Here is a 15065-nt window from a genome sequence, read left to right as displayed (position 1 = left end):
TGTTAAGCTTTTTTCAAATGTTGAATTACTGGATGTTTATTGAATCAAGCCCCATTTACAATAGTAAAACACACTATTTACACTAAGGGTTTGAAGGAATAGTTGACATTTGGGCAAATAAGCTTGTTTATTTCTTGCTGAGTTACCCCTACTGCTCTTATTTGGTAAACGTCAAACCACAGCCAATGGCCCATTAGCCTAGCTTAGCTTAGCATAAAAACTAGCACCAGCAGCAGCAGCTAGCCTTGGTCTGTAACTTGCTTACAAACATTTTACATCAAAAGTAGTATTTCCCTTTCGTTTTTTATTCACTGATATTTATTATAATTTGCTGCAAAATGACGTAATCCTAGAACAATAGCCTGAGGAGATTGTACCCTTATAAAGTTTTTGAAAGGAGTATTTCACTTTTACCACTTCCTTTACTACTCCCACTCGTGGAGTTTTATTGTTGTGGTAATTTTTTTCTTATTTTTGCTTCCCTGCAGCAGTTGAATGAAGCGTGAAATCATTTGATATGAGATGCACTTTAATGGACTATCTAATCACATGGTGGAAGTTTGATAAACCATAACCTCTGGAAATGGAGCTTATTTGAGTAAAGTGTTTGGAGGACTGAAATGCACAGATTTGCTCTTTTTCTTTAGTTGCGCACAAAACTCCCTTCGTTTCTCACTGTTCTTAATACCTTTCATTTGCATTCATAAAATCTGATAAGACAAGGTCTGGTTGAGACTCTACTCAATGCTGTGGGCTGTTTAGCGTAGTCACAAATCCATAAAGGTGAGGGAAGGTTATTACTGGAGGTTGACCGGTGTTAATCCCCAGAGTCTCTTGGGTGATGTGGGAGGAGATGGTAAATGAATAACTCTCCTCACCTTCAACTAATTGTCAAGGTGGCCTTACAGCAAGGCACCAAACTCCATCTGCTCTGGTGGAACAAATGTGTAGCAGTCAGTGAATACTTGAATGGAAATGGATGCAGAGCTGAGGAAAACATTTACTCGGATACTGTTAACAAATGAAGAAACACTACTTTAAATGTAATGGTCCCATGAATAAAGTCTCTCCATTCAATTATAATGTCTTCCATTTATTGTAACAGTAAATATTTTGTCCATTTTTCATTGATATACTTTTTTTGGTTGAACAACACATTTTTTTTAATTTTCAAAACTTCAATCAGGAATATCATGTAGCACCTTTCCAGCTTGATTTGGAGTTTCCTTTGTGTAGGAACATATGCTGTGGAATGTTTCTGGCATGCATGAAGACTTCCTGTATTTGCAGCATAATCTGTTAATTTAGTGTGTTTAATTGGTCCTATTAAATGGCAGGATACAGCTGCAAAGAACGTTGTGTTCGGTGTGTAAAGTATAGATTTCAGGCCAAGTTTACATTTCTCGGTTGTGATACACTGTCTTAACATATCTTAATACATTTGAATTCACTGATTTTATACTTTTTCTATATGCCTATAGGCTGCCGTATAGGCTGGCTCTCAAGGCAGCATGATACCTGGCATCCACAGAGTCTCGCCAATACTCTGGTGGAGCAGATTCTACACCATCTGTAGCTCCAACATTTGTGCCACACCACCCAAAGCCAAGAAGATGATTGCTATCAGCATGATTACGTCTTTATTAGATTAGCTGTGCATTGTTTACAGGCTTGTGGCTCTGCCCCTGCCAGCCAGGAACAAACACTTTCTACTGAGAAAATCAATGGGATGGGGGGAGTGATCATGAACAGCAGTAGCTAAAACCATTTCCTTTTGGTGAAACTCAAGAGGGTCCTTTTATTTATTAAGTTTAGTCTTCAGTGATGTCTGAAATGTCTGTAAGTGTTAGAGAAACTCCTAAAAACAAGTTGAGGTTGAACTTTGACTGTTGATCTGTTGTGGAGTTGTCTGAAAGCACTTCTTGTCAAAATCAATAAGTAAAAAAAAGAAGCATGTGGCCTCTTACTCTGACTCAAAAGAGGAAAATACGTCAGAAATGAGGAGATGACACTTTGAGTTTTCCCTGAAGGGACAGTTCTGCATCAGTATTAAATCACCTTTAGTTAGTGCTCTCTATCTGTAAAGTTGTCCTTTGCTTTTAGTGGAAACCACCAAGAAATCCTCCTCCGTATATCATCCTATGGATATGTGTGTAGAAGGATGTAAATATAAACCATACAACAGGTCAATTCAGAACTTAATTTTCCAAAGGAATTGATTTTGGGGTGAGTTGTTAAAAGCACAAACATGAAAGTATGGTAGGTTCTTTATTTGGTGTATTTGTTTTATTCCAGTAATCTGAAGGTTTATGATAGATGTTTGATTGACATCCTATTTAAATGCATCTTCTTCAAAGACAGAGCCCACTTTCATCCAACAGTTCTTAAGTGAAAATATGATTTAGTCTTTTATTGTTGTTAAATTGCAAAATATCCAGATTCTTCAGCAATGATCGCAGGATAATCAGTTTTCGAAGCCACAGTGACAGCGCAGTCATTTTGCCACCATTGCTGCTCATGTTAACACCACGCCAAGGAGTGAAGACATGATCAGAGGAGAGAAATGCTCTGCCAACGTCTGTCTCCTCCATGCCAGTGCATGGGGAGAAGGGAAAGGTAGCGGCCGGCGCCAACTTTCCACTCCAGCTGGAGAGATGGTGAGAGGCATTGTTTCTCTCATCTCCTACTGTCAGCCCTTGTAGTAGCTGGTCTGTAAGACTAGCCTCTATTTTAAAATAGAAGTGAGTCATCTTGCCAGACACTTCAATGGCCTAAATGCTGGATTCTTACAGAACCTGGCAAAAATAAAGCTTTTAAAGTCTTCAAAATGTTCACCTACCATTTTCCCTGTAGGATATTTAAAGACAGGAGAATGCACGTTAATTTGGTTGAAGTTTAATTGAAAACACTTATATTTAATATCATTTCATGTTGCATACTTTGACTTATTTCTGGCTTAACTGATTTAGCTGGAAGTGACAGACTTCCCTCAGAGCAGCATTCTACAGTGCCTTCCTTCATTGCCTTGTAAAAAGGAGTCCATCAATATGCCAGTCACACCTACAGATGCTGGTCCAGTCTCTAATTCACAGAGCCTCACTGTTCCTATCTCTGTCAATGCTGTCTCTGAACACATTTCCTTTCCCTTTACTCTTGCCGTCAGCACCATGAATGTTAACTACCACCCTCTGTTGGCCATGTCAGGGAGTTCAAATAACAAAATACCATTGAAACATTTTCCAGGATTGCATTAAGACTGTAAGTCGATGCAGGCATTAATTCTCAATTTTAACTTGCTTTTCTGGAATATTATTTGTTGTTTACTTGAAAATACAATTTAATAACTCTAATACAAATCTACTTAATATTGAAAAAAGGAACCTCTTGTTGTGTTTCCTCTCTTTAGGTCCAACTGGCTAAAGCCCTGCTGTGGTCGCCGGGTTGCCCTGTGGCAAGTCTGTCTGCTGAGTGCTGGATTCAACTGTATCCTGGTGGCCTGTGTCATCCTCGTGGTGCTTTTCCTGTCTTTGGAGCTGCTCATAGACACCAAACTCCTACAATGTAAATAGCGGCTGCTTTTTTATTTCTCCTACTTTAAACTTTAAAGGTTAGCTGAGCATGCATATTCTTCTTTAGCAATACACTGTGTGAGGTTCATGAAACACCTGGGAGTCAACCAGTGTACCACGCATGAGCTGCTTCACTGGAAGGACTCGACTGGAGCTTTTCCTGCACTCTGAACTACCTGCCAACAGGGTGTATTTGTTTTCCAAAATCAAAAATGTGTATCATTATTCTTATTTCCCTTTTTGTTCGCTTTTCATCTACAGTACATGTTTAACTCATGAGGTTATTACCTTGTCATGGTCAACAGATATAATAAAGAGCAGATCAGGGTTAACATATTCAAAGTGTTTCAAAAAGTATTACATCTAAATACAATTCCTACGGTAATTGCACCTTTCTTTTTTCATTACTTAAAGGAAATGCAAAGGTACACTTTAACACTTATTTCACAAGCAATCAGATGGAAGTATTGTGTTTTTTACTCTTATGTTGACCCCAAACTTTTTGTGAACGTATGAATCAAGGCTGTCACAAAATCTGATGTTCGCCACACAATTATAGTGGATAGAATAATTATCGCAATATCTATAGAGAATCCGGTTGTCAAATTCATCTTTTACTTTGTTATACTATCTGTTTTCACTGTTTGTTTGGGGGAAATTATATCAATCTCATTTGTGCAAAGTGTTGCACATAAAGAGATGCTGGTTTATTTACATGATATTAAAAGTGTTTTATAATCATGGTCCATCCTTACCAGTTTATCCAAATACTTTGATAGCGAAATACTTTAGAATCGTAAATAATAAACAGTCATGTGTATCGAGGGTCCATCCTTTCCGTCAATGCTGTCTACGCATTCTGACCAGGCACAGAGGAGCTGGTCGTGCCGGATGGTAAATGGTTGTGATGGAGAGTGTGATGGAGAAAGGTGATAATGAACCAAGTCTCTTGTCGATGGCAGCACCCACACGTCCTCATCGATTACTGGCCAGTGTCCAGCTCCGATGATGGGGACTGCAGGACTCTATAGTGGCTTTAGATCTATTGTAATCCAGTGCTGTGTCTGCAACCACTCCTGCAAGACAAACAGTGGAGTAGATAGTAAGGCAGGAGTGAGTGTAGGAGTCCATGGAGAGATTAGGACCGGGGTAGATACTGGTTGGCTTTGTGGATTTAATGATGAACCCTGAGATATGTAAAATAATGCTGATGGAGTGAATGTCCCAGAGAGGATCAACAAGAGTTGTAATCGTGGTAAAAGTTCAGTTCATTCAGGCAGTAAAGGGGGTTTCCTTTAATGTGTGCTAAACCTTGTAATATAAATGACATTTAACTTAACACTACTGACAGTTTTTTCACCAATTGCTCTTAAACTAAATGTACTGCCTTCTCTCCCAATTCTGGCAAATACAATCTGCTTCAGAAAAGGTTGCCTTCCTGAAGCACAGCTCAATAGTTTATAGTAATCCAGCCAAAATAAATCAATATAATGGAAGTAAATGGAGGTGATTTTATTATCCTACTCTGGCCTTATACAGGAACTCATGTGTATCTTGTTCTTTCTTGTTCTTTTTTGCGTACTCTATCAAACTTTTGCAGATTCACATTTGTTTATGCTTCTTCTCTCGATAGTTTCCAATGCTTTCCAATTTGCCAGCATTATCCACTGGATCAGCCTTATCATCCTGTCACTCTTCTTTTCAGAGGTAAGACATGTTACTTATAGTCTTTAAAACCTTATTCTGATCCTATAGTCATCAGGTAGGTCTCATTATATTCCCATGCACAAAAATCTGGCATTTCTTTTGAATTTATAGTTGAATTAAACCAAACTGACTTTGTTTCACTGTAGATAATATCATATGTATAGCAAAATAGGAACACAGCTTAGGGAAGCATTGCACGTGGCTGCCGTTACATTTCTTTATAGTATATTGTCTTTTCAGGATACAGCCTTTGCCTAAGAAAGGTTTGATGGCTGGTGAAATGTCTATTGTGTAAACCATGATTGTAATTACTGTTAATAACATTTGAGCCATTGTTTGATAAGACAATGTCTAACCATCACTTCATAAATGTTAAAAACAAAAGGGGAGGGGGAAGGTGCAAGTTTGGCCGACAGGCCTCCACTCTGGTGCGAACCAATTACCCTGACAGCCTCAGCCCCAATGCCCTAAACAAAACATTAATTACCAGAGAGCCAACAGGAGCAATAATTAAAGCTGGGCTTAATGAGCAGTGGGGATGGGGTTACAGTGATACGATCCATCTAAACACCTCACCCACTGACATCACAGAAGAAGAGTCATCTGGGAATGATGTTAGATAGATGCAGTATTCCACCAGCCAGCACCCTGCACCAATCAGAAAACAGTATATAAAAATGTAGGTGGGGTCATTTGACACCAGCATTGTTGTCCAACATGTGCTCCAAATGATGGATTAGCAGGACCAGTCGGACATGACACCCCATGCTAATTAGAGTGTAAATCAATGGCCCTGCTCAACAAAGGGTCCCACAACCAACAGCATTTGCAAAGCACAATGTGGAATATGATATGTTGCAGGTGTTGTTGTTCTTTTGTAGGTCAAAGATCAAGATCAGAGAACAAATTTGCCGAAGATAATTGAATCATATAGCTACCTACTTGCATGTTAAAGACTATATGTTCTTTGAGCCTGAACTTAACATGTTGTAGCTGCAATAAATGTTAGATGTCTCAAATACAGTAACAGTTATAGCAATCTCTCATAGTTAGAATTCAATTTTGAAAAAACTATTTAACGAGGAAAACTGTACTGCACAGGCCTCCTCTTCTCGTCTGAGTTCACACATCCTAACAAAGGGTGTTGAATTTGATGACACCTCAAAGGACTAAGAATATCAAGAGCTTTTTATATGTATAAGTGTATCTATTTTAATGCTTTCATTTATCTCTCGCTGTCTGTCTTAGACTGTCTTCAGAATTGTAGTGCTTGGGATCTGGGACTATATAGAGAACAAAGTTGAGGTTAGTGCCGGTGTTGTGTGTTCATTCATTGATGACCAGTTGTTATATTGCTCTTTTGTGTCTCATAACATTTGTACTTGATTGAATTTTGTATGTGCTTGTGTGTGCGACTCTCAGGTGTTCGATGGTGCCGTCATCGTGCTGTCCCTGGCCCCCATGGTGGCCTCCACGGTGGCCAACGGGCCCAGCAGCCCCTGGGATGCCATCAGCCTCATCATCACTCTACGCATCTGGAGGGTCAAGAGGATCATTGATGGTGAGGCAGGCAAAAACCTTGTAGCCATTAAAGATGTTTCAGTACGAGAGCTGTAAGACTTATTCATTCTGTGGAGCAACTCAAGGAAACGGCTTACATAGTCTCTCTTAAGTCAGAAGGATTACACTGTTGTATAAGAAGCAGCTGGCCTTAAAAGAGCTAAATGACTCCATTCTCTCCATGATTATACAATTATTTACAATTCAGATACATATAGCTATTGATCATGCTTTGTAAAGAATTGCTGCCACTCTGCGTACTTGTATTGATTGTAAGGGGATGGTTCGGTAGATTCAGAGAGGCCATAATGAATATAGTAGTTGTTCTTTATGCTAATTCTGAGCGGTTCGATATCTGTCCGGAGGTCACCCTCACCGCGTGCCTCTGACTGCATACAGGATCTGTGTTCAATGTGGTCTAAAGAGACAGTGGGCAAGTGTTTTCCCTCATATCACCCTTCGAAGAAAGGTTGCATATTTTAGAATACCTTTTCTACTTTCCTTAAACTTGCACTTTTTTGTATGTCCATAAGGGGGTAGCAATACAGAAGTTTTGTGAGAAAATTACCAAATTTTGAACTACATTGCACATGCTTGAGGCTAGCTTGTGATTGATTCAGTTTTGGTGTCGTCCATGTAATCGTCTTAGAACTTGGCCCCATTGCAGTTTGCTTTTAGTAAATCAAAGTTTTAGTCTTCTGGTTGTAAAAATAATCGGATGGCAACGACCAATGCACACAATCTGAAGCTTTTAAACAGTCAAAGGATCAGCCAAACAAATCCTCACATCGCTCCCAAACAAACATGTTATATCTATAAAAACCTGTACAAAACAAGGGGATTTGTGTTAAAGTCTTTGTGGTAAGCTAAGCTAGCTATAAGCAGATTACTAAAATGTGAACATTTAACAAATACCTGCCATTCTGTTGTAGCTTTTAACTTCAATGATGGATAGGCCAACGTAAATCAAAAACAGTTTTGTTATTATTTTTTATATGATATTAATCGACATTTCTGCCTTGGTTGATTTCAGGATGGCTTCATCCAAACTCTTTATCATAAATGAGTTCATTGTTTTAATCAATCAAATATATTGAACTAAAAGGGACACATCATTATGACATGATTAATCATTTAAGGAATCAATACAATATAGCTTTCAACAACATTGATTTACTCTGGTAAACGACATTCAGCAGGAGCATGTTTCCTGCTTCTTGTCATGCTGCTGCAGTGTTTGTTTCAGGGAATTACCTTGTGATTTTCCTCCTGCACCTGCTGGGTTTGATATTTGTGATTGATTGAGTTTCAGTGCTGGGCAGGCGGAAACACACCTCAGAGGAAAGAAAATACACTCAACCCAATAAGTGTACAGCTGAGGGACCGGCTCAGTTATCGTTGGAGAGAGATTGAGACTTTTGCATTAGCTTGACGTATGAATCGTCAATGGTTGTGTCAGCAAGATGGGAGTGGAAATACTGGGGAGTGAACTGCAGCAGAATTTGTAAGGACCAGAAAGCAGAATTTATAAGCAGAGTGATAACTCAGATAGGAAATATCAAACTCCCAAATGTGGAGAAAATAAAACAGGAAATGTTAAATATCCTCTTTTCAATCTGTTGCGTCGACTTTAGAACCACAGTATCTTTTTGGGGTCAATTTATGTACACAAATATGAAGACAATGAAATCAATATTTGTGCAAGTGTTTTAAACAGAGACATTTTTTTTTACCAAAGTCAACATCTTTCCCTTAATAGTAATTGATGAATGGTGATGAGAAATGGTATAAAATGTATTGTTAATAAAATAAATCACATTACACATTAAAAGAAACCAGCCTCATGTGACAAACCGGTAAAATATGCAGCAGCCCAAATGTGCTTTCACTACATATTGTGCAGCTAAATAATGAACCTGTGATTGAGCTTGTCATGCCTCTTTGAATTCTTACTGCACTAACCTCATCTGATGTCCCCACTTTTGCAATGTGTGTGTGCCAACATGACTATAAATAGGTACACGAGCATGTGGCGATGGCTGCGTGCGTTGCTCTGCCCCCCTCAGTAGCAGAAAGGCTGTTTCATTCTGCACCTAGTGCTTTGACAAAACCGGCAATTGCATCTCGTTAAAGATCAGAACCGCATTCACAAAAAAGAAAGGTATATTGAAATATAACGAGTGTGATTACTGATTATATTCCACCTCTTTGTGTTGCCACTTGCAAAATGTCATGATACACGATACAACCATGTGTGATACCATGGGGCTGGCTTACAAATGTGATAATGGATAGGTGTGAGGTACCGACTGTCTGCCACCTGTGATGACAACAGGTATCTAAATTTACTCGCACTGTCCTTTTTATAGGTACACCTTCCCATCCTGCTCCAGAAAGTGTGTCATTTAAAAAAAGAAGAAGCGTGCAGTCAATATTTGAACAGGTGGAGTTATTTTAATTGACAAAGACTTGATTTGATGCATCACTTCAAGCATGGCTGCAGATTAGTCTTCCTGTACTACAAGGAATTATTTAATAAATATAATAAAATATCAATCGAATAAATAAACACATGAATAAATAACAAATCAGTTGCAGTTTTGTGTGGAAAAGCGATTGGCGAGAGATGATTGGAGCCTATTAAAGCTGTAGTATGTTACTTTTGTCTCCCCCGTCTGGTAGTAGGAATAATTACCATATTAGAGAAACCATGGCGACAGGGCAGCTGCTCAGAGTATGGTGCAAGATAAGTTTGTAGAGAAAAAGCAAAAAGAGAAACGAAAAATTCATGGGAAGGATAGATGCATCAAGTTCACTTGTAAGCGCAGGAAAGTGACACTGGCACCAGTTTATCTGCATTATGGGAACCTTTTTGGCAAAGGCTCGAATGCAGCCAACATGAATTTATATGAAAAAGCTCCACACAGCTTTAAATCGATGAGATAGGTCAAGGGAAAGAAGAAAAAGTGATTCAAGGATTGCCAAAGCGTGCTGGAAACACTCAGTGCAACACTGTATTAGGAAGAAGATGCAACTGTTCTGGTCATTTCACTACTAAGACACAACTAGAAAGATTTCCATATTGGTACACAAAGTACTACAGTAGGTCAATGTCCTCATGACCAGAGTGTTTGTTGTTGTTTGTTGTTGTTTTAAAGGAGCAGTTTTGTCAACCTCATTTTCACTGGATTTGATAGTTAGTCACATTCATCAAAATGTTAAGTAGTGTTTCAGAAAGACACCCCTACATAGTTTAGCTTAAGGTATCAATTCTCCAATAAGTACAGCTCAGAAAAAGCTTCTGCACAAAAAAGCAGCATCTGATTATGGATAAAAGTCCTTTAAAATAACTAAAACAACACAAAAAAGTGTAAAGCACACGTGATCACTGTGATCAGATGAGCTTGTCGGTGACCTTGGTGCAATATTTCTAATGTGAGTTCAAAATATACCAAAACTTTGTGACACCGTCAAGTCCGCATGAAACAAGATCCCTGTGGAACATTTTCAGCACCTTGCAAAATTCATTCAGTACAGGTATAGTGTTACTGGTAACCAGTATTTAATGAGCTTTGCATATGTGATGACAGACATATATGGAGGGAAGGACAAACGTCCCACCAACACTGACCTTTGACCTTAATGTGCTCGATGTAGTTTACCAGCTGTCTTGATGTCTTCAGGCAACCCATTTCAGACCATATGCAATTCCATGACCTAAAACATATTATTGTGTTTGTTTTAAGACTCTGTTGCCCTTTTTCTATGTTAGCTTATGTTCTCCAAGTCAAAGTGGAGATGGAGTTGGAGATCCAGCAGTGTGAGAAGACGAAGGCCGTGAGGGAGGAACAGCTGGAGCGTCTCACTCAGATCTGCCAGGAACAGGCTGTGAGTACCAACAAATCACACATTTAACCTGCACACTACATCCCCCCATACACCAATATAGCAATACAGAAGTTTATGAGAAAATTTCCAAATGTCAGACTACATTTTTTTGCACACGTTTTAGGGGGTACCTAGCTTGTGATTCAGTTTCGGTGTCGTCCATGTAATCGTCTTAGAACTTTAGCTTTTAGTAAATCAAAGTTGTAGTCTTGTGTAACTTCTGGATGGCAATGACCAATGCACAGGAAAACAGGAAAAAAACAATTTAGCTCATCCACTCGAAACAGAATATGGGTCCTGGTGAACGTCACACTCGCTTACCAACAACCTTGAAGCAGTTCTGCATGAGGACAGAGACAGAATGTGTGCAGTCAGCAATTTTTAAAAAGAAATATGGGTCACAAAGTACGTAGCATACGGTAGGAGGGGGTAGTGGATCATGCTGTAGCTATTTTACACTTTCAATGCACACACTATTGGAGTATGTCCACAGTCTGTCTCAGTTTTGCATAATGGTAGAAACTTTTACAGCCACATGGAATGAATTTAATACTCAAAAGACAGAATACAACGTATTTGGAAGTTGTACGAAAGTAGACACACATACTTAGTTTAGGTTTATATTGTATGTCAATAGTAAAGCATTACAATTCAAACGTAAAAGTTTTTTATAGCCAATTAATATAACCATAACGGTCTGACGAAGGCCACATGAGCCCATTTCAAACTGTCAGTTTATTCTCCACCAGAAGAGGGCAGCAATACCTTACAAACAGGTTCAGTCCCTCCATATATTTTAAGATTCCTGAGTGAAAACAGGGTGAAGATCCCATAAGGCAAAACGCAGGCTATAATAAATATTGATAAAGACTTAACCTTCAAGTGAGCTTCCAAGTTCAGGTCTGAGATAACAGACATTAATAATTATAGAATATGATTTCATATAATAAAGGAAATGATAAGACCCTTTAAAAAATAATGTGAATTAAATAGTTTTTCAGTTTCTATTTAAATGAACACTTTGGGGTTTAAGTTATGCCATATGTTCATATATGACCATACATGACCTTTTTAAAACCATCTATTTTACCTTTGCCTAATCTGCTGCATTTCCTCTCTGTTTCTATGCAAAACCCTCCGCCATCTCCAGTTTGAGATCCGGCAGCTGAGGGCCCATCTGGCCCAGCAGGACCTGGACCTGGCGGCAGAACGTGAAGCAGCCATGCAGATCCACCATGTATGGGGCAAACAGGGCAGGAGTTTTCAGGTGGTGGAAGGCTTGCCTCCTGGGGAGTTTGACGATGAGGGCCAGGGCCAGAGAAACCCCAGGGAGCCACATGCCACAGCAGGTAGAGTATGTTCTCTAAAGCACAGTTTCAGGGACATGCTTGCATTATATTAAAAGAGTGATTAGATTTTGTAAAATAAAGTAAACATAATATGAAATTGAATAATTTCAGAAACAAAACAATATACTTTCCCTTCTGCTACAAACTCTGCCTTAAACATGTCCTGCAGAGAGTGCAGTAAGGTTACTGTTGAAAAGCCTTTTTCTAAAAGTGATTTTAAATTATCTGAGACGTAAGCCTGTGGCATTAAACATCTAGCTAACTTGAATACACACTATGCCAGGTGCAGTGTGTTTGCTTGAGGAAGCAGCATGACAAACCAGGAGAGAGGTGCACCATAACGTATGTACATAATTATGTGGAACAAAAAGTCTCTAACAGTGTAACATCAGGTGAACTGGATGCCAGAGCAGTGTACGGTTAATCTGGAGCAGTAGCCCTGGAGCATCTTCGAGGCCAAGCTCTTAGCCCCTCTGCGCTCGCACACAACACCCATCTGACCGCAGGCGCTACGGGATCAATATGAGGGCAAAAAAGCTTTTAGGATCTAGTGAATCCTGCAGGAAACAAGCATGTTCTGTAACACTGCGTCAGCTTGCATGGGCTTCTGTCATGCCCCAAATATCTCTCTTACCGCCCCCCTCTCGGCGAGGCCACCCTAGCCTGCCCAGACCACTTGGGCTATTTCAGGTACAGAGTGCTCTGTGCATTGGGTCTTGTTCGGGAGAGTTGGCTCCTGTCAACATCTGTTCCCCTTCACCTGCAAACCACAATAGGGCACCATGAGGCTCCATAGTGGCCACAATATTACCCCAAGGGCATGGTGGGAAATCTGGCTTTCAGAAACAAGTGGAGCTTTTTGCAGAAACATGGTCACTGGGATGAGCACTCAGGCCACAGGGCTCAAGTCAAGTTGGGTCATCTCAAATCAAACCACGTTTATTGGTTTTGCTCAATTTTGCAAGGTCTCAGTGGGCTTCTCTCACACTCACCTGCATGTCGTTATCAAACTATCAAGAACTGTTACCAAGGCAGTGGGCTTCACAAGGATGTCTCAGGAGATTGATGTGTATGTCACCTAAAGTACCAAACCGTGTAGACTTTAAGAACAATGGGACACATCACCATTGATCAATAACCCAGTGGAATTCTTGCTCCGATTTTGAGAGGGTTGTAGGCAAGCAATTGGCTCTATGAGATTTTCCCACAGCGGTGCTCTGAGCTAAATGCTATCGCAAGGACAGTGGTTACATGTTGATTTTAAGCAGTTATAGTGCCTTGCTTGAAATGTTTCTGTTGTTACCTTACAGATGTAAATGAGCATTTTTGTTTTCAATACATCTTGTATTTTGAAACTGATGGTTATTTGCATGCTCTGACTCTATCAAATAAACAAATAAATAAAGTTAAGATCATCTTGATTTAGCATGTTGGCATTCCGACATTTGGAAATTTGCACCAAACACGTAGTACAGCTGAGGCTTTAAATACATTTTACAAGTCAAAGACCATGATGAACTTGAAGTCAGGGGGTCACTAAAGTTTTGAGAATTAATTCCAAGAGGGACATGAAAGCCTTCACTACATTTTATGGCATAGAATCCGATAGTTTGTGAGACATTTGTGCCAAAACCACACAAAGGAAAGGAAATTTAATGGGTTGTTAAGTCTGCAGGCTCCATAGGGATCATGAGTGTCTGTACTGAAAGACAGACATTGCCTTTGCCATAAGCCATGCTGCTAACATAGCTAAAAGGCACATGATATATGCATATATATATAAATCTCCCAAACTGTGAAACTATTATGTTATTAAGCACACACAAAAAAAGTTGAATAGAAACTGTTTGCTTAGTTTATGCTAACATTAGCAGCAGCTGTTGCTAATCTCTCTCACCTATGGTAATAGCCGGCCGATATATGGTTCAACGTCGACGTAACGCAAGGACCACGCAGACGCAGCCGTGAACATTTATAGTTCTGCGTCGGGTTTACGTGACGCAATGCAATTAATCGCCACAACGTTAGGGGGCGCAATGTTTTTCGTAAAGACTGACCAAGATTCTTTTGACGTCTATCGTCGCCGCTCGTTGTATTTCTTTACCAGACGTTCACCAGACGTTCTTCTGCTTGGTCCATTCTAGCTTTTTTTTCAATTAATGGCGGTCTTTCTGAAAATCAGGGAAAAGCAAAATGACGGAAATGACGTAAAGGAGGGCCGCAACGACGCAACAGGTCTGTAAGGTAGCCTTGGGTTGCGTCGACGTTGAACCATAAATAAGCCTTTATACTCCGCCGTCACAATCATAGTTCAGGTTTGAACTAAAAGGACCTCAGCATGTCACCTCTCTTTTTCCACAGATGACAGCCTGCTAACTTGACTGTCACAGAAACACGGGCAGAGCCTTTTATGCATGCTGGACAGCCCATTCTTTTTTCTCAAGACTCATGTGTTATTAATTGTGGAGTGATTGTCTCAGTCTTGTTTTAGTGAGTGCAATGCTTCCCCTCCAGGGGTGGCTCAGGGATTAATATTTTAGACTGAAAAATAAATGAAATTACCCATCAGAGTCTGCAGCATGTCCCAAGGGAGAGGGGCTAGCACTCAGGGTACTCTGGGTTCGCACTCAGCCAGCGGACAGTGAGCTCAAGACCAATCAAGCGAACAGAGGAGCATAGCAGATCACAGCCATTCACCACGCACACATAGGCCAGCTAGACTGGAGGGATCTGAGCCTGAACAAAGAGCTCCCACTCGACCTCTTTTCCCCCGTTCCTCTCATCCCTGAAACCAACCCCACCCTGTCCCTGTCCCAGTTTATTTCTGGTGCACTAGGGTGCAGCTAATGTGCGTGATCCTGGCCACTTGACAATAAAGTACCTGCTGCCCGGGGCAGAAGTCATCTCTGTCAATATTATGTTGTAAACACAAGAGATATTTCCCATTTGCGCTAGTTTGGGTGGTTAACACTGAAATGGACCTACATACAAA

General features: G+C 40.0%; 1 protein-coding gene across 1 annotated transcript in view; it reads left to right on the top strand.

Moving 5' to 3' along the window:
- Positions 1–15065, top strand: part of LOC134863477 (transmembrane protein 266-like) — a 41663-nt gene that overhangs the window by 23894 nt on the left and 2704 nt on the right. The window contains 6 exon segments of the mRNA XM_063882015.1: positions 3407–3561; positions 5203–5276; positions 6525–6581; positions 6699–6837; positions 10609–10724; positions 11875–12073. Of these exon segments, the coding sequence (XP_063738085.1) occupies positions 3407–3561; positions 5203–5276; positions 6525–6581; positions 6699–6837; positions 10609–10724; positions 11875–12073 (740 nt within the window).

Source organism: Eleginops maclovinus, chromosome 4 (assembly GCF_036324505.1).
Source record: "Eleginops maclovinus isolate JMC-PN-2008 ecotype Puerto Natales chromosome 4, JC_Emac_rtc_rv5, whole genome shotgun sequence".
Lineage (NCBI taxonomy): Eukaryota > Metazoa > Chordata > Actinopteri > Perciformes > Eleginopidae > Eleginops > Eleginops maclovinus.
The sequence above is the reverse complement of the archived record's forward strand: the minus strand, read 5'-3'. Positions and strand labels throughout refer to the sequence as shown.